The sequence below is a fragment of the Harpia harpyja genome, chromosome 17 (assembly GCF_026419915.1).
Source record: "Harpia harpyja isolate bHarHar1 chromosome 17, bHarHar1 primary haplotype, whole genome shotgun sequence".
Classification (NCBI taxonomy): Eukaryota; Metazoa; Chordata; class Aves; order Accipitriformes; family Accipitridae; genus Harpia; species Harpia harpyja.
Window position 1 is genome coordinate 984,557 of NC_068956.1, and position 18,871 is coordinate 1,003,427.

Below are 18,871 nucleotides of genomic sequence, written 5' to 3' on the forward strand. Positions count from 1 at the left end.
AGGCCCTCCCGCGCGGGGCATGCCGGGAAACGACAGAGGCGGGAGGGGGCCGTGCCGCGGGGGGACCCGGGTTCAAGACCCGGCTGGGCCTGAACGCGTGTGCTCACACACACGCGCGCACACACGCACACACCCCCCCCGTGCGCACACGCGCGTGTGGACACACGGGTGCGCGTGCACACACGCCGTCACGCGCGCACGCGCGGTGCACAAGCACGTGCGCCGGCAGGGAGGCGCCCGCACGCCTGCGCCCCGTGGGGGGGGGGGACGGGACACGGGCTCGCACACGCGTGTGCACGCCCCTCGGCGCTTGCGCACGCTCGCGTGCACAGGCCCGCGCGTGCGCGCGGGAGCTCGTACACACCCGCGTCCGCACACACGCTCCCTCACGGGTACGCACACGCGTGCCCTGCTTGCACACGTACACACGCGTGTGTGCGCACACGCTGCAGGCCCTGCCGTAGCCCTTCGCACACCCGTGCGGGGCTTGCACACCCACAGGCGCTCCGTTCTCCTGCGGCGGCCCTGCTGTCCCCTGGGAAATCCCGGGTGGGCTCCCCGGGATGAGCGGCATCGCGGCGGAAAATTGGGGAGCAAATACCTCCGGCAGCCTCGGCTGGGGGGGGGGATTTGCACACCCAGGTGGGCTCGGTGCTGCTGATGTGGGAGTTGCATGCGGGGCCTCTCCCTGCCTTGCGCCGCTGCTCCCGCATAGAATCATAGAATCATTTTGGTTGGAAAAGACCTTCGAGATCATCGAGTCCAACCATTAACCAGCCCCCTAAACCATGCCCTGGAGTACCCTGTCCACTCGCTTTTTGAATACCTCCAGGGATGGTGACTCCACCACTTCCCTGGGCAGCCCATTCCAATGTTTGACAACCCTCTCAGTAAAGAAATTTTTCCTAATATCTAACCTAAATCTCCCTTGCCTCAACTTGAGGCCATTTCCTCTTGTCCCACTCCTGCTCCGTGCCACCGTCCCTGCGGACCCTGCCCCGTGCCGTGGTCTCGGAGGGGAACAGCCGGCTGTGTCCCACCTCACGCCGCAGTAGAGGACAGGCAGGACCGGCAGCACCCTGGTTCTGCCCATCCCTGCCCAGAGCCCCCCAGGCAGTGTGCGGGAAGGGAGCGGAGCGGGGATCACCGTAGGGTGGGAGCAGCCCGGAGAAGCAGCCCGTACCCCGGCCCCCGAGCTGGCCGGGCACCCTCTGCCCCTGGGAGAGCCCACCCGCTGCTCTGCACAGCCGGCCGAGCCTGCCCTGCGTGGGGTGTGAGGGGGTCCCGCCGGGCCTGCCCCAGCGTGTGTGCACACGTGCGTGCGACCTGTGTGTGCGCGCCTGCGTCTGAGCACACCTGGTGTGCATGTGCACGTGTCTGTGTGTGCGCGAGGTGCGTGAGCGCACCTGTGTGTGCGCGCGTGTGTCTCTGTGTGCGTGCATGTGTGCGGGAGTGCACGTGTATGTGCATGCACGCAAACTGTGTGTGTGCATGCAGGCGCGTGAATCACGTGTGTGCATGCACGTACGTGCCTGTGAGTGTGTGTGCCTGCCTGTCTGTATGAGTGCACATGCGTGTGCATGCGTGTACGTGACTGAGTGTGTGTGCACACAAGGGTGTGTGTGTCCTGGCAGGAGGCACTGAGCACCGGCGGTGCAGCCCCACGGACATCCCACCCCCGTGGCACCACCAGCTCCATCCCCACTGCCGGCCTGATGCCGGTTTAATTACCCGTGCGTGGCCAGGGCTTTGCTTTCACACTGACACGAGGGACCCAGGGATGGATCCAGCAAACACCTCTGCTCCTCTCCACCCTTGGATGCCTCCCTTCCCCCAAAAGGCATCGAGAAGCCTCAAAAAGCCCCCCAGGCCCCTCGGCTGCTCACCGGCAGTGGTCCAGGACCCTCCCCACCATCCCCGGAGCCACTACACAAAACAGTACGTCACTGCCCTGTGCGAGAAAAGCTTCTTGGTAGATGATAAAAATGCGTATAACTGGGTGCTTAAGAGAAGGAAAACATAAAATTGCGTATTTAAGGGACAAGATGAAAGGCAAGCGGCGCGTGGGGTTTCACTGGGAGAAGGGCTCGCCGCAAAGGCAAAAGAAATGGTCGCTTAAATTATCGTGCACTGGTCGGGAATGCTTTTTGCTCAACCCTCGTATATCTGGCAGCTAAAGGAGCACGAAGACAGCAGGCAGGCTGTTAGCAGGCTGCGTCTCCTGTTTCTCTCCTCCAGGTCCATCAATATTTCAGAACCGGAGGAATTCGCCCCGTCTCTCACATGCACTTACAGCTCCAGGAGGAAAACAGGCATTTCAGCTTCATTATTTGGTGAAGAAAACAATATTAAACCATGCCACGTGCAGAGGAAGCTGCAGCTGCCCAGAGCCCTTTTCCACACCGGGATTTGCTGGGGGGCTGCAGCCGCCAGCACTCCCCGCTTCTTCGTTACTCCAGCAGCCGCTTGCACGGTTTGACATTATGTGCCGTCACTTCAGTGCTTTAATGGGCTCTAACGAGCTTGGTGCCTGACACGGCTTCTGGGTGTTTAAACTGGGTTGCCAATAAGTTGCATTTTAGCAAGCAAAATAAAAGTGGATGAAAAAAATCAGGTTTATTGAGAAGAATTGGTTTTATTGCATGCATTATTAAATATCTGCTTTCTGCCCACCAGCCCCCGGAGAAGAGCTGAATGTGGGGCTCACGCTGGGCGCTGCTGGGACCATGAGGAAGCACCAAGCCATGCCAAGCTATGGCAAGCCATGCCGACCCATGCCAAGCCGTGCCGGAAAGCTCCGGGAAGATCGTGGGAGCTCGCCGGTGATCGCAGCGGTTCAGCCTCCTGCAGGAAACCCATTTTCTTCGACTCGGCGATGAGCCTTTATAACCCAGTATTTGCATCTCCCCACGGGCTCCCAGTGGCTGCCCCCCCACACCCGCAGCCCTCGGTGGAGCCTGGCAGCGTGGGCCACGTTTGCACGGCTAATTTAGCTGTGCACTCTGCTAATTATAGCCTGTCAGGGGGATGCAGAATGGAGGAGCAGGGTTAAGGCTGGCCCTGGTGCGAGCTCAGCACCGTGCAGCCTGGCCGTGCCGTGATCTCTCCCGAGAGCTGCCGGGGTGCACGAGGGGATGGCGCGGCAAAAGGACTGGGTTTGGGGAGAGCACAGGGCAAATGGAAACGAGATGGAAACGGCCCTGGAGAGGAGGAGGGGGAGCTGGTCCCCTTGGTCCCTGTTCCCAGCACCGGGTACTGGGAGCAGCCAGAAATCGGCATTTCTGCCCCAAGCATGGGGCTTCAGCTGGGCTGTGAGTTGTGTCGCAGGACCTGTCAGCGCTGCAGGCAGCCCAGTTCTGCAGCCCAGCTCCCCCAGTTCCCCCAGCCCAGCTCCCTCAGCCCAGCTCCCCCAGTTCCCCAGCCAGCTCCCCCAGCCCAGCTCCCCCAGCCCAGTTCCCCCATTTCCCCAGCCCAGCTCCCCAGTTCCCCAGTTAGCTCCCCCAGCCCAGCTCCCCCAGCCCCAGTTCCCCCAGCTCCCCACCCCAGCTCCCCCAGCCCCAGCTCCCCCAGCCCAGTTCCCCCAGTTCCCCAGCCCAGCTCCCCCAGTTCCCCAGCCAGCTCCCCCAGCCCAGCTCCCCCAGCCCAGTTCCCCCATTTCCCCAGCCCAGCTCCCCAGTTCCCCAGTTAGCTCCCCCAGCCCAGCTCCCCCAGCCCCAGTTCCCCCAGCTCCCCACCCCAGCTCCCCCAGCCCCAGCTCCCCCAGCCCAGTTCCCCCATTTCCCCAGCCCAGCTCCCCCAGTTCCCCAGCCAGCTCCCCCAGCCCAGCTTCCCCAGCCCAGCTCCCCCAGTTCCCCAGCCCAGCTCCCCCAGTTCTCCAGCCCAGCTTCCCCAGTTCCCCAGTTAGCTCCCCCAGCCCAGCTCCCCCAGCCCCAGTTCCCCCAGTTCCCCCAGCCCAGTTCCCCCAGCTCCCCAGCCCAGTTCCCCCAGCCCAGCTCCCCCAGCCCGGCTCCCAAGCCCAGCTCCCCCAGCTCTGCTTCCCCAGCTCCCCCAGCCCAGTTCCCCTAGTTCCCCAGCCCAGCTCCCTCAGCCCAGTTCCCCCAGCTCCCCCAGCCCAGCTCCAGCAGGCAGCTGGCCCCCTCGCACCGTGCCCCGCACGCAGGCAGGGTTTCTAGGCCTGCAGATGATGTCTGTCCTATTTTCGGCTTGGGTTCTGCACACCGCGGTGTGCACGGCAGGCCCTGTCTGGGGACGTGGGTGTTCCTGCTCCCCAGTGAGAGCTGGAATTGCCCGGTGGGGGGGGGGGGAACCAGGCTGGGAAAGGCTGCGGGATGCTGGGACCCCGCTCCGCTTGCCTGGGGACAGGGTGGGAAAAACCCCCAGGTTTCAACAGCGGAGCAGACACAGGGCTGTCTGGAAGGGCTGCGCAGTGGGGAACGAGGGGAGAGGGTCCCCCCCGCACCCACCACAGCAAAGCCCAGGCACCCAGCCTTGTCCCCAGCCCTGCCTCGTCCCCAGCCCTGCTGTCGCCCACGGGTGACGGCAGCGGGGTTCCCGCACGTGGCTTCTCCGCGTTGGGCTGGGACGGGGTGATCAAAGCCTCCTTTGGTTCTTTTTCCCGGGTCAGGTTTTTCCCGGGAGCAGCAGTGCGGCACGTCCAGCCCAGCGATGCAAGGTCCCCGTGGCACAGGCGCTGAGGACGGTGACACCCCCCCCCGTCCCCCTCCTTCTCCTCCGGTTACCACATCCCAGGAAGGGCCCCATCCTCGGACACGCAGCTCGGGAAGGGGCTCTGTGCCCCCCACCCTCCCCGCTGCAGGTCCCAGGCTGCCGAGAAGGACCTTGCTTTGCTGGGTTAAGGAGACGCCGTGCTGCTTCGTCCTCCTTTAAGTGGTTATTCATGGCAGCAGGAGCTGGAAGATGCTTCCTTCGCATTTCTGAGCGGAGAGAGAGAAATCCTGAGTCTGCAGCATTTCCAGAGTCAGCTGGGGAGCCCCAGCTCTTCCAAAAAATTGCCTCCTAGTCATCACCGACGATGGCAGCATGCCTTCCTGCTCCCGGCCAGCTGCACCGCGGTGCTGCCGCAGCAGGGCCTGGCACCTGCACGGTGGGGGGGACACGCTTGCCAGGCACCGGCCCCCCGTGTCCCCGGGTGGGGAGAGATGATGCTCGGGGAGACGGTGGCGGTGCAGCCATGGGGCACCGAGTCAGGGAGAGGGTCCCAGTCCTGCACTGTCGGCACCCGTGGCCCCTTTGTCCCGCTGCCAGAGGAAATCCTTCAAAACCGGGGAGGATGGGGCGCGGGGGGGGGGGGCGAACACGGCTTGGCTGGGGCCCTCTCCCGCAGCACCGGGGGCCCTGGGGCGAGAGGCAGGGGCTGTGGTGCAGGATGGTGTGAGTGTGCCTGGGTGAGCGTGTGTGCACCCCTGGGCGTGCACCCACGTCTGTGTGCAGGTGAGGGACGCGCGTGTGCAGCCCTGGGTGTGCAGGCGGGGGGGGGGGGTGTGTGTGTGCGCACCCCCGTGCGTGCACCCCCGCGTGTGTGCAGGCGGGGGGGGTATGTGCGTGCGTGTGTTAAAGGCACGAGGCTCGTGTGCGTGTGCAGGCACCGGCACGCGTGCACGGGCAGGCTGGGTGTGCGGGGGGGTTGCACGGGGGGGGGTGTGCGTGCGTGCACAGCGCGGGGGTCTGTGCAACTGCAACACCTCTGTGCACCCCCCGGTGCTCCCGGGGCCGCCCCCCGGCCTCCCCCCCCCTCGCCCCCCGGTGCTCCCCCGGCCTCCCTCCCCCCCCGCCCCGGTGCTGTCCCCGGAGCTCCGCCCCCTCCCGGTGCTCCCGGCGCCGCCCCCGCCCCGCCCCCGCGGCCCCGCCCCGGCCCATCGCGCCCCGCGCACCGGGGATGCCGCCGCCGCCGCCGCCGCCGCCGTCCCCGTCGTCCCCGTCCCCGCCCCCGCCGTAGGGGCCGCCGCGACCCGCGGCACCGGCACCGGCAACGGTGGAGGGTTGGGGTGGGGGTGGGGGGGGAAGGAAGGGGGAGGAAGGGAGCGTCGCGACACCATGTCGGGTCGCGACAGCGCGTCGGGTCGCGACAGCGTGCAGATCCCCGACGACCGGGATTTCGGGGCGTTCCGGGCGGAGTGCGAGTCGGAGCGGGGCTGGAGCCTCACCTACAGCAAGGCGGGGGTGGCCGTCTGGGTCCAGCTGCTGGAGCCCGAGCGCTCCCTCCATAAGATCAAGGTGAGACCCCACCGGCACCGGGCACCGGGCACCGGGCACCGGGCACCGGGCACCGGGGGGGAACCCAGCGCCCGGGGGCGGGCGGGGGCCCGGCAGCACGGAGGGAGCGCGGAGCCCGGGGGGTAGGGGAAGACCCTGGGGCGGCGGGGAGGATGCTGGGGGCCAGCGAGGATCCCGGGGGGGGGAACCTGGAGGCAAGCGGGGACCCTGGGGTGATGCGGCACCCTGGGGTGAGCGGGGACCCCCCAGCAAGCGGGGACTCGGGGGGTGAGCCAGCACCCCCGGGTGAGCAGGGGCTGTGGGTGCAAGCAGGAATCTTGTGGCAAGTGGGGACCCCAGGGGTTAGCGGGGACCCTGAGGCAAGTGGGGACCCCAGGGGTTAGCAGGGACCCTGAGGCAAGTGGGGGCTTGGGGGTGAACCAGCACCCTGCGGTAGAGAGGGACCCTGAGGGTGAGTGAGGACCCCAGAAGTTAACGGGGACCCTGGGGCAAACAGGGACCTGGGGTGAGCCAGCACCCTGGGGGACAGCAAGAACACTGGGGTGAGAGCCAGCACCCCAGGGTGAGCAGGGACCATGGGTGCAGGCTGGAGTCCTGTGGCAAGTGGGGACCCCGGGGCGATGCGGCACCCCGGGGTGAGCAGGAACCCCAGGGCTTAGCGGGGACCCTGTGGCAAGTGGGGACCCTCAAGTGATTACAGCACCCTGGGCGAGTGGGGGCTTGGCCGAGCTGGCACCCTATTGCAAAAAGGGGACCCCGGGACAAGTGGGGACCCCAGGACAAACGGGGACTCTGGGAGTGAGTGGGGACCCCAGGACAAACAAGACCCCGGGGCTGAGCAGGGACAAGTAGGGACCCCTGGGACAAGGGGGGTGCACAGGGGTGACCGGGGACTCACCCAGGGACAAACAGGGACCCTCCGGCATGTGGGACCGTGGGGCCTTGGTGCTGCCTGACCCCCCCCGGGAACATCCCCAGCACCCAGAGCCGGGGCCGGAGCGGGGCTGTAGGGCTCCTCGGGGCCTGCCGGGCACCGGCCCGCTCTCACCGGGGCTGTCCCCATCTGGGCTGTCCCCTCGCCCCGTGGCACCCGCTGCAGCCCTGCAACCCCCTCTCCTCCGATACAGAGCGGAGCTCCTGGGGCTCTCCGGGTCCCTGCTGCATCCTCCGGCGGGTCCCTTCCCTCCCCGGTGCCGGTTTGGCGCAGGTGGGTGCATGCTCATCCCTCCGGCAAAGCGGGCACACAGGCAGCGTTAGGGCCGACCGGGCACCAGGAATCCAAGGGAAAACTTAGGACAGGAGCGGTGTCAGGCTGGCGTTGCCGGTGGCCACGGGCCACCGTGCCACGCTGGAACCTCTGCCTGGCTCTCTGCAGGGCTGGCCGGCGTCCCCGTCCCTGCCGGCAACTCCACGAAGCTTTCCCTGGTGCAACGGGTTATATTGCCCTCGCCGGCATGCCGAGGGACGGCGGCAGCCCGGCGAGGTCGGCGGCGGAGCGGAGGCGGTGGCGGCCGCCACGGCCTGCTCGCATGCCGCTCTGCAGCAGCTGCGCAAACAAGCGGCGCCGGCAGCACCGGAGAAACCTGTCCCTGGGGTGGTGGCGGTGGCAGGAGCACCGGCTGTGCCTGGCTCCCACCGCGCCTGCGCCCGCCGGGGAATCGCCTCTGTTTGCTCCCCGGCGTCGGCCGGCCGCCGGCGTGGCAGAGCCACGGCTGCGCGTTTGGGCTGCAGTGACCCGGGGACAGGGCCCCACCGTGCACCGGCGGCAGCAGCCTGCGGTGCCGTAGCAGTGAGTCCCCGGGGGGGGGGGACTCCCCTCCGCAGAGGTGTGAGCCCGACCCCACGCCGGCACACGTGGCCAGCGGGACACGAAGCGCCCATCTCCATGGGGTCTGCGCATCCCCGGGCATGCTGGCGTAGGCACAGCTCCGCGGGGCAGCGCGTCCCAGCCCCCACGCCGAGCCCCCTGTGCCCCCCCCCCGCCTTGCCGCTCGCTCTTGGGGTGTTGCTGCATCCCAAAACGTCTCCGGTGGGGTTGAGGTGCCGCTCTCTGTAGAGCTGCTTGGGTGCAAGCACGCAGCAGGGAGGACGTGGCGGGGGGGGGGGGGGGTGCATCCCTGCCCTCCCCAACAATCCCGGTGTGCCGCGTCGGCGTGGCAGGGAACCAGCCCCAGGTGTGTACCAGGATGTCCTGGCCCCGGTTGGCACGGCACGCTCCTGCCACGGGGCGGCCGGTACCCAAAGCCCTCCCTCGCCCCCATGGGGGTCCCCGAGCCCCGGCAGCACCCCAGGGGTGCCCGGTCCTTGGGTCTCCGTGCCAGGGGAGCCCGGGCTTGGGGTGCTGCTCAGTTAAACCCCATCGAGGAGTCTTCATCCCCGAAAGGCCAAGGTCCCTGTTTGCCCCGGGGGCGGTCACCTTCCCTCCGGCCACCTTCGCTCCCCGTGGCTGCTCCTCTCCCTGCTTCCCTCCCCAAAGCCTTTTCCCCCCCCGGCAGCCCCTCTACCACCCCCATAGGGCTCTCCAAGCCCCCTCCAGCATCCAGCCTTGCTCCCCCAAGAGCCCGGTGCATCCCACAGCCACGTCAGGTCCTGGACCCCCCCCCAGCGCCCTCCTGGCCAGATCCTGCTTGGAAAGATCCCGCTGGGTGTTTTATGTTGATGCTGTGCGTGCGCTGAGCGGCACCGGGCTGCCCCGGCCAGGTATCGGGGACCGTGGGGGGACCAACAGTCCCTGTGCCACCCCCGTGGTCCCCAGCAGCACCCAGACCCAGCACCTCCCACCCAGGATGGGATGCTCCCACTGGATTTCATGCCGGCCGGTGGGACGGGCAGCTGCCCCGGCACACGTGGCATGGCTGACGTGGCACGGCGGGGCTGAGCCGGGGCGTTCGCCCCCAACGCCGCAGCTCCCCGGGGATGGGGATGGGGGATGGGGGCTGCCCGCTGTGCCTGGCACCGGCAGCCTCCAAAGAGCTGTTTTCCTCGCTGTTTGCTCGCTGGCTTTCTCGCTCCTGCTGCTGCTGCTTTGTAATTAAATGAAACCCGAAGGTCTCGCTCCACTTTGAAGTGGCTGCGTGCCCCCCCCTCGCCTCCTCTCCTGCCATTAGGGATGCAGCTCTCGTCTAACCTGTTTTCTGGAGTCTGGAAACAAGTTTGTGCCACCAGGACCTGACAAAACCCAGGGCTGATTCATCGGCAGGACACGGGATTCTTCCCGGATTCTTCAGTGGCCTCGGGGCTGCCCGTTAACCGTCGTGGTGCCCGAGATGGCTGCGGGATGGGGGACCCCGGCTGGGAACCCCCTGCCCACCCCAGTGGAGCAGCGAGCTGGCGCTTGGGGACCCGAGTCCCCCAGGGGAGACTCTGCCCCTGGGAATGGACTGCTCCGAAAGGATGGCCAGGAGCCATCCCATGGGAAGCATCGGGAGGGGGCTGGAGCTTTGCCAGGGTTTGCCAGAGCCGCCGGGCTCTGGGAAGCCACCTGGGATGCACACGCTGACCGCTCCTGCCCGGACCCTGCTCCCGCTCATTACTTTATTCATCGGGTCACCTTGAGACGTGGCGCCCGGTCGTTAATGATTGCGTTGAACATCCGGGCCACGGGGGAGATCTTCTCTTTAATTAATGACCCACGTGGCCGTGGCCGCCGGCGCTGCCTGTACCAGGTGCCGTGCACTCCCGGGGCCAGGGAAGCCCGCTCCGGACAGGAGGGGATGCCGCCAGTGAAGCCAGGGCTTCGTGGCAGTGTCGGCCCCCCGATGATGTGGGGCTGAGGGTTGAGCTGACCCCCAGGGGAGTTTTTCTCCCATGTCGGGGGTCCCCTCAGTCCGCAACCACCTGGGTGCCCGCAGGCAGCCCCTTGTCCTGCTGCCCAGAGCTGTCCCCACGAGCCCCTTCCCTCCAAAATCTCTGGGGCAGGGAGGGTGTCGGGGCACGGTCGGCCCCTTGCACCCATTGCATTCAACCTCCCTCCTTTTGGTCTTCCTTCCTTCCTCCTCCTCCTCCTCCTCGCCCCGTAGACGTCAGAGTCAATATTGACTCAGGGCCGCTCTGGGCGCTTCCCGGGTGGCACCGTCCCCTCTCCCGGCGAGACCCCCCCGGCACTGCCGGGGACATGAGTCACCCACGGGCTGCAGGCAGCTGGTGGCACGCAGGCAGCGCGGGCAGGTCCTGAGTCACCCGGCTGGTCCTGCCTGCGTGGGCACGGCTCGGCCGACCTGCCTCGCCGCTTTAGGAATATACGGGAGAAGCGGTGGCACCCGCTCCTGCATCCAGCCCGGCCGGCGTGGGCACGGTGCTGGGGTTTCCTGGGTGCGGGTGGGGAGCAGGGGGTCCCCAAGCATGTCACCCGGGGGTGTGCTCCCTGAAACCGCCTTGCACGGCTGTCCCCGTCCGAGTTTTCGGCCGAAGGGAGGCTCACGTGGCAGGGTTGCAATGCAAGGTGCAGGGGGACGAGCAGCGGTGCCGTGGGGCTGGGGACGGGCTCCGTGGGGTTGGGGATGGGGGCAATGGGCTTGAGGACAGGCTCCGTGGGGCTGAGGACAGGCTCCGTGGGGCTGAGGACAGGCTCTGTGGGGTTGGGGACGGGCTCCGTGGGGTTGGGGACGGGCTCCGTGGGGTTGGGGATGAGCTCCGTGGGGTTGGGGATGGGCTCCGTGGGGTTGGGGACAGGGTCTGTGTGTGGAGGCTTTGGCTCTGCGAGCAGCAGCCATGCCGCGCTCAAGGGTCCGGGTGCGGGGCCGTGCCCTGGTGCCGGCTGCTGCCATTCCTCTTGCCGGGGTCGGGGGTCTCCAGCACCGCATGCTTGGGCGAGGACGGTGGCTGTGGCTCCTCTGCCCCTAATTCCCTAAATCTGCTCCTGAAGGAAGGGCCCAAGAGCCGCTCCCCCCAGGTGTTGGGTGCCCGGGGTCTGGGGGTCCAGGAGGGGCCAGAGCCGTCCTTGGGGATGGACCAGGAGCCGGCGGCATTCGGCGGGGGGCAGGATGCCGGTACCCACCTCAGAGGCACTTGGGGCCACGTGTGTTTGCCGGGGTGCCGGAGCAGCATCCCTAGGGATCACGGCAGGGTTGCCTGCGCCGCCCACCGCTGCCCGTGCTGGCTGCCCTCTCTGCCGGCTCCTGCCCGCACTCTGCCCCATGGCACGGCTCCGGTGGCCCTTATCTTTGGCCAGATGGCATCCCCGCTGCCGTGGGAGGACGGCAGCTTCTCCTTTCCTCTTCTTCTTGTCTTCCCAAGGATTTGGCTGCCATGGTTACCGGAGCTGCTCTTGACCCTGGGGGTGGGGGGGCTGCTCCCCACTCCAGCCAGCCCCCCCCCTCCCCATGCACACTGCACCACGGCACCAGGCATGGCCCCGTGCACCAGACCCCCGTGGCACCACTGGTGCCCCATGCAGGGATGCTTGCTTTGGGGGGAGACCAGTGATGGGGGGGAAGAGAGGAGGTGGGAAGATGCCCCCCCGCGAAGGTCCCCCCAGCATCCGGGGCTCAGCTCCACGCTGCCTTGGGGTGTAGTTGGCTCTGAGTGCTCAGGCTATAAGGTGGCTCTGGGTGCTAAACTGGGCCAGACTGGGCTGAGCTGCAGGTTGGGATCCAGCTCCTCTTGGGGGGTTTTGCATTGGTTTTTGGGGAACCTGAGAGGAGACCCCCCACCCAGGGCTCCCCACGGCCGCCCTCCCGCCCCGGGGGTCCCCACGGCCGCCCTCCCGCCCCGGGGGTCCCCACGGCCGCTCTCCCCCCACCCCGGGGCGGTTTCTCAGCCGCCCACCCCTGCAGTGCAGGATGGAGTGCAAGGACGTGCCGGCGGAGACGCTCTACGACGTGCTGCATGACATCGAGTATCGGAAAAAGTGGGACACCAATGTCATCGAGACCTTCGACATCGGGAAGCTGACCGTCAACTCTGACGTGGGCTACTACGCCTGTGAGGAGGGGGCTGGGGGGGTCCCAGGGAGGGGGGAGCTGAGCCCCGGGGCTGTCACGGCAGCGTCCCTGGGTTCAGCATCCGTGGGTTCGGTGGTGCCCGGGCATCGCTGGGAGGAGGCCGGGTACCAGTTTGGGAGGGATTTGGGGAGCAGGCTTGGACCCCCAGTGGGGATGCCTGTGCTGGGTGGGGTGGGGGGTGTCTCACCCTGGTCTCCCACCGCTGCTGTCCCCAGGGAAGTGCCCCAAGCCCCTGAAGAACCGGGATGTCATCACGCTCCGCTCCTGGCTGCCCATGGGCACTGACTACATCATCATGAACTACTCCGTCAAGCACCCCGTGAGTCCCCGGGGGGGGCTGGGGGGAGCAGCCGGGGGTGCTGCCCGCACCAGGACAGGGCTGGGTTTGCCCCGTGGGCGGTGGGAGGTCAGGCTGGAGGCACTGGGGGGCTGTTGGGGGGGTCAGGGCAGCCCTGCCTGCGGTTGGTGCTTGCCTGTACCCCATCCTGCCCCTGCCATCGATGCGTCCCTGTCCCCCCCCATCCTCACTGTCCCCCCTGCAGAATTACCCCCCTCGGAAGGACATGGTGCGAGCGGTCTCCATCCAGACGGGCTACCTGATCAAGGGGACGGGAGCCAAGAGCTGCACCATCACCTACCTGGCACAGGTGGACCCCAAAGGTAAGGGGGGGGACCCCCGCGCCGATGCCTCGGGGCTCAGCCCACCCCAGTCCTGCCCTCGTGTCCCTCGGGGACAGTTGCCCTCCGGTTAGGGGTCTGTCGTAACGGATCAGCTGAGGTTAATAAATCGGGCTGGAAGTTTTTCCGGAGCTGGGAGCGGTGGGTGGGCTCGGGGTGGGCTCAGAGATGGGCAGCAGCAGGCAGGGAGGCAGCCGGGAGCATCTCGGGACACGGCCGGAGCCAGACCAGGAGCGCTGGAGCAATGCCAGGAGGAAACATTTTGGGCCCGTTCTCTTGAAATATTTCTTTTTTGGGGTAGAAGAGGTGGCCAACATGCTGAAATGGCTTTTTTTGAACTCGGCAAGAAGCTGAGGCAGCAGTTTGGGTTGAATCCTCATTTCCCTGGACTGTCCCCCCCGCTGCCGCTCGCCTTGTCCCCTCTCCAGACGGGTGTCCCCGAGCCCTCCTGTCCCCGAGGAGGGTGACCCGGGGGGGGGGGCTGGCGGTGCCGTGCCTGGGGGTCCCGGCTGTCCCACGGCTGGGGGGGTCCCAGCCCGGCTCCTCTTCTCTCGGCAGGTTCCCTGCCGAAATGGGTGGTGAACAAATCCTCGCAGTTCCTGGCCCCCAAGGTGAGTCGGTCGCACCGGGGGGGTCCCATGGTGCGGTGGGGTGGAGGGCGAGGTGTCCGCCCCCCGACCCAGCTCAGCTCCAACCCAGCCTTCATCCCAGGCGATGAAGAAGATGTACAAAGCTTGCCTGAAGTACCCGGAGTGGAAGCTGAAGCACAACCCGCACTTCAAGCCCTGGCTGTTCCCGGAGCAGAGCCGGCTGCCGGCCCTGCCGCTCTCCGAGCTCTCCCTCCAGCACGCCGACTCCCTGGAGAACATCGACGAGAGCTCCCTGGCCGAGACCAAAGATGACCGCGGCGAGGCCAGCGACGAGGACAGCGTTAACTGAGCCCCCCACCCCCAACTCCCCCCCCCCCGGGGCTGTTTTGTCCCTGTCGTCCCCCCCAACGCAGTTTGTGTCTCTCTCTTGCACGCACCTACACGTGCACCCATACTTCTGGCTCGGGGAGTGCCCCCCTGCCTGGGGACAGGGGGGGCTGTGCTGGGCTCCCCCCCCGGGTGATGGCTGCCATCCTCCCCCCCCATCCCAGGGTGGGAAGCCGGGGGGCATCTGGTCCCTTCGCAGCCACCGTGGGACACCGATGTCATCCCCATCGGTGGCAAACCCAAAGTGCCCTTCAGTTCTTGCCCCTGGGGGGGGGGGGGCGGCAGAGGAAAGTGGGGGGCCCTGCCCCTGCCCCCCAGCCCTGGGGGCACCCCCTCGCCCCTTCCCCGTGCTCCCCCCCTGCTCCCCTGTCCCTCCTCCCCGTCTTCCTCTGTTATCGTTTAACAGAACTGCCTTCCTCCCATGGGACCCCCGCCCCGAGCGAACCCCCAGAGGTGGGGGGGGGCTTGGGGGTCTTCCCACACCTCCGGGTGTGCAAAGGGGTCTTTAGGGGCTCCTGGCATCTCCAGGCATGCAGGTGGGGGCTTGGGGGGCTCCTGGCTTGTCCAAGCATGCAGGGGAGGCTTGGGGGGGGTCCCAGCACCTCCAGGCATGTGGGGGGGGGTGTGTGTCTTTGGGGTCTTACAGAACCTCCGGGCATGCAGGGGGGGTTGAGGGGGCTCCTGGTACCTCCACACGTGCTGGGAGGGGGGCTTCTGGCACCTCCATGCATGTTGTTGGGGACTTGGGGGGCTCCCGGCACCTCCATGCATGTTGGAGGGTCTTGGGGGGCTCCTGGCACCTCCAGGTGTGCTGGGGGGTCTTGGGGGCTCCCAGCATCTTCAGGCATCTTGGGGGGACTTGGGAGGGCTCCCGGCACCTCCAGATATTCTGGGGGTCTCTGCGGGCTCCAAGCATCTTCAGATATCTCCAGATGTTCTGGGGGCTCCTGGCACCTCCAGGAATGTTGGGGGGACTTGGGGGTCTGCCGGCACCTCCAGGCGTGCTGGGGGTCTCAGGGGGCTCCTGCCCCCCCCCCCCCCTTTTCCAGGCGAGGAGCCCCAAGCTCGGTGTTTGAACACTTTCTACGCTAGAATTAGAGGCCTTGAATCGGGATTTTGGAGCTGTTCCTTGGCCGCCCTCCCGCCCCCCTCCTTTGCTTGGGGCGGCGAGGGGAGGAGGGAGATTTTGTACCTTGTACCGGAGCTGACTATTTAGGAATAAAAGAAATAAATCCAGCGCAGGGGGTGGCTCAGCCTCTCTGTCCTGCCTCGGTCCCCTGGGAGCCCTCCCTGTCCCCAGCTCCGCGGTGAGCTCGGGTGGGGGGGGTCCCTGGGGGTCCCCGGTCATGGTGGGTGCTGCCGGCTCCTGCTCACCCTTGGGGTCCCCCATGCTGATCCCCGGGAGCCACCGTGGGCTTTGGCCCAGGGGGGACCCCCGGGGGGGGCCCTCGGGGGTGGCAATGCTGCCAGAGGGTGCCAGAGAAACCCCTAAACCCAATTAGTGCTGGGCACCAATTAGAGACAAGGCTGTTTGCCCCTGCAGTGGGTTTTGCCCCAGCCAGACCAGTAACACCAGTACTGCCCGTCAAACACCGCAAGTGGGGCACAACTCCCCCCAAAACACCTCTGGGAGAGGAGGCCCCAGGCGCTGGGCTTGGGGGGTTTTGGGGGGGCACGATTTGGGGTTACACCCCCCGGCTTCTCCAGTTTTTCTCCATCACTATGAGGAGGCTTGAAAAGCCTTAAAATGGGAGTAAAAGGTGGAAATGGCGAGTGGCCCATAATTGCTCAGAGCTGGGGGGGCTGTGAGATGGGTCCCAGCGGCTCCTCCCCGGGTGGGGATGGGGGACATCAGGTTATCTGCCCCCCCCCAGGTGACAGCAAGAGGAGAAATCCCCCCGGCCCTGCAGGGACAGGGGCTGCTCGGGCTGCGGCCATCAACGACGCCTTGTTCTCCAGGGCGGTGGGTGTCACGGGGGGGGGATTCACCGTCACGGGGATTCGCCGTCACGGGGGGATTTGCTGGCATCCAACGGGACCCTCGCGCTGCTGCAGCAGGGAAGATGGAGCTCGGGAAGATGTGACGTCCCCGAGGCCTTCATCCTCTTTTTTCCGATCCCGCTGATATTTGCCAAGAAACCTAAAAACGGCGTCCCCCGAGGAGGGGACCCTCCGGGGCTGCGGGGACCCCCGGAGCCATGGGGCCCGAGCCAGGGCGGTGGGATGCACAGAGCGCGGGGGATGCGCTGGGGAGCGATGAAGAGGAGGATGAGGATGGCCGGGTGCCCGGGGGGGACCCTGGGCAGGCAGCAGGCAGCCGGCCGGTGTCGGCCTTCGCAAGGGCCGCTCTTTATTTATTTAATTCTGGGAAGGGTTTTTCCCTCCCCCCCTCCACTTCCCCTACCCCCCCCTCCCGCCCCCCCCCCCCGTACCCGCAGCCGCCGGCGGAGCCCGCGGCCGCCCGGCCAGGTCAGTCCGGGGATGCTCCGGGGGGGGGACACACGGACACACACGACACATGGCAGAGACCCCTCGCTGCCCGGGGGGGCCCTGCCCCCCCCAGCCCCCCCCCCCCGCTGCTTCTCCGCAAACTTTGGGCAGCGGACGGGGGGGGGGGGGGGAGCGGCGGGTTCTGGGCGGCCAGCCAGCCCCGGCGCTGCCGGGGGGGGGGGGCGACCGCAGGTCCCCGTCCCGTCCCCCCCCCGCCGGGGCGGTGGGGGCTGCAAAGCTCAGCGGGGACCGGGAGGGGATGTGCGGCGCTGCGGTGTGGGGTTTGGGGTGCGGGGAGGGGTTGGGGGCTGCGAGGTGTTGGGGTGCCTGGAGCACGGGGGGGGGCGTCCTGGGGGGACAGGCAGGCCCCCCCCCCCCGCAGGGGACCGGGGTTCTGTGAGGTGTTGGGGTGCCTGGAGCACTGAGGGGGGGTCAGAGGTGGATGCTCCGTCCTGGGGGGACAGGCTGGCACCCCCAGGGGAATGGGGTTCTGCAAGGTGTTGGGGTGCCTGGAGCACCGGGGGGGGGGTCAGAGGTGGATGCTCCGTCCTGGGGTGACAGGTAGCCCCCCCCCAGGTGACCAGGGTTCTGCAAGGTGTTGGGGTGCCTGGAGCACCGGGGGGGGGTCAGAGGGGATGTTCTGTCCTGGGGGGACAGGCTGGCACCCCCCGGGGAGCATGGCCCTGCGTGGAGCCCGGCTGCAGTGGGCTCAGCCCTGGGACCTCCTGGTCCTCGTGGGGTGCAGCCCTGGCGCATGCGGTTACGGCCAGCGCAGCCCCCCCCTTTGCCCCGGCACGCCGGCCGGCGGGGTCTTGCTCGACGGCTGCGCGCCAGGGTCTGGCTTGTGGCCGGTCGACGTGACATACCCGGTGTGCGGCCGGTGCACCCCAGCACCAGGCGTGATCCCGTGTCGCCGTCACATGTGGGACCGGGCTGGGCACCGGGGACTCGCTTCTGATTTCGCCTGTTAATTTATATCTGCTGCATCCTCCCCATCCTCCCCCACACCTCTCGAAAACCAACATTAAAAATAGGACCCAATTAAAAAGGGAGCCGGCCTCCGCTCCACCCCTGCGCGGGGCAATGCTGGAGCAAAACCAGAGCCAGGGCCGGCTCTGGCAATGGGGGGGACGCGCGGTGGGGGCCGATCATGGGGGCAAAGCCCCTCGCAGGGGGTTTTTTAGGTCTTTTGCCTGTCGGAGGTACTGCCAGAGACTCGTTGGCGGGGGGGCTGCGAGAAGAAATGGCTCCGTAGGGGAGCGAAGGATGCTCCAGAGCGTGGCCGGGTGTCGGAGGAGCTGCGTGCCGGGGGGCTTCGGGCAGAGCCGGGGGCTCAGGTAGGCTGCGGACGGTCGGCAGCGCAGGTGGAGGATATGGATCTGCTGGGCACCCGAGGGCCGGGCTGGGGGGCTTTCTTGCGGTGCCGTGTTGGTTCTGTCCCACCGCTGGCCGGGGAGGACGTGAGTGATCCCCTAAATGCTGCGGGGAAGGTCTGCCAGGCTTCGGCTCCGCAGGGATGACCCTCCGACATTGCTGCCGGTCCCCTGGGGCCTCGGGATATGCAATCCCGCGACCTGGATAAGGCCATGGCACCCACGGCACCGTCATCATCTTCGGCTGAAGGCTTTGGCAGGGGATCCCATAAGGATGGCTCCGAGCGCCCGGTGAGCGGGGATGCTGCGAGCGGAGGGGGATGCAAGCAGCAGGGGCTTTTATTTTTTTGGTGGGGGGGGTCAGACACTGGCCCCGCAGCCTGAACCCCCGCAGAGCATCGTCCCCTAAACGCGGGGCCGAGCCTGGTGCATCGCCCGGTGGGTGCTGCTGAGCCCGGCCCCTCCTTGCACGGGGCACGGCCTCGCGTGGGCGAGGGGCCGAGACCGTGGGGACCGACCCCCCCCCCCCCGTCCCCGGGAGCAGGCAGCCAGCGTGTCCCTGTCCCCGAGCCGCTCTGCGGCATGAAAGGAGCATTGTCCGGCCAGCACAAGTGCAATCCGCCGGGACCGGCTCGCAGCCCCCCCTCGGCTTGGGGAGCGATGTGGGGCGGCCGTGGGATCCTCACGTCTCCCCCCGCGTCCCCAAACCACCCGGCTTCATTTTTTCCCTTCGCCAAGGCCTCGGGAACTGGGTAGGGAGGAAAAAAAAAAAAAACCCAAACCCCTTTTTATTTTTATTTTTTTTTGCGGGGGGAAAGTCCCTACGGTTTTCCCCTCGGCTCCCGTTTCCATGAGGCAGCCAAACCTCCATGCGGGAACAAGCCCAGGCCTGGCAGGGCTGCCGCCATGCCTGGCTGGGGGGGCCCTGCCAGCCCCCGCCCCGGGAAGCGCCTCGGCATCCTCGGCGCCGCCGAACAGAGGTACTGGGTGCTCCTCTCACCGCGCTCTCCTCGCTGCCCGGTGGGGTGGGCAATGCCCGGGGTGGGGGGGGCTGGGGGTGCAAACCCAGCCTGGGGGGGACGAACGATGGGACACACACACACACGCATGATCTCCTCGGCTGTGGTTTCTTTCCCGGGGGGGGGGGTCATGCTTCTCCTGCGCTTCCCCACGTGCT

The 18,871-nt window shown here is 67.4% G+C and overlaps 2 protein-coding genes and 1 long non-coding RNA gene across 5 annotated transcripts in view; 2 read left to right on the plus strand and 1 right to left on the minus strand.

Moving 5' to 3' along the window:
• The window catches only part of ARAP1 (ArfGAP with RhoGAP domain, ankyrin repeat and PH domain 1), a 184,971-nt gene that overhangs the window by 122,610 nt on the left and 43,490 nt on the right, over positions 1-18,871 (plus strand). Inside the window, exon 1 of one of the 2 annotated variants that reach the window (XM_052812690.1) lies at positions 17,642-17,658. The exons of the other annotated variant lie outside the window; for it this stretch is intronic. The gene's annotated coding sequence lies outside the window, so the exon portion shown is untranslated. Of the gene's footprint in view, positions 1-17,641; positions 17,659-18,871 lie in introns of those variants that run through there. 2 annotated transcript variants of the gene reach the window in all.
• Positions 2,600-5,479, minus strand: LOC128153379 (uncharacterized). Of its 2 annotated transcripts, none has more exons than XR_008238949.1 (2): positions 4,839-5,479; positions 2,600-2,844 (listed from the first exon to the last, which is right to left on the minus strand). It is a non-coding gene; the product is annotated as an uncharacterized LOC128153379 (long non-coding RNA). The 2 variants fall into 2 exon arrangements; XR_008238950.1 differs by lacking the exon at positions 4,839-5,479 and adding an exon at positions 4,144-4,827.
• On the plus strand, positions 5,914-13,894 carry STARD10 (StAR related lipid transfer domain containing 10). Its single transcript, XM_052812706.1, has 6 exons — positions 5,914-6,234; positions 12,009-12,156; positions 12,392-12,495; positions 12,719-12,836; positions 13,413-13,465; positions 13,566-13,894. The coding sequence occupies exons 1-6, from the start codon at positions 6,055-6,057 to the stop codon at positions 13,791-13,793; spliced, it is 831 nt and encodes a 276-aa protein (XP_052668666.1). The 5' UTR covers positions 5,914-6,054; the 3' UTR covers positions 13,794-13,894.

Bases quoted from the DNA above. Each gene is read 5' to 3' on its own strand.
- STARD10 (XM_052812706.1), top strand. From the start codon at position 6,055: ATGTCGGGTCGCGACAGCGCGTCGGGTCGCGACAGCGTGCAGATCCCC. The intron at 12,157-12,391 runs GTGAGGAGGGGG...TGCTGTCCCCAG, and splicing joins TGACGTGGGCTACTACGCCT to GGAAGTGCCCCAAGCCCCTG. The intron at 13,466-13,565 runs GTGAGTCGGTCG...CCTTCATCCCAG, and splicing joins CGCAGTTCCTGGCCCCCAAG to GCGATGAAGAAGATGTACAA.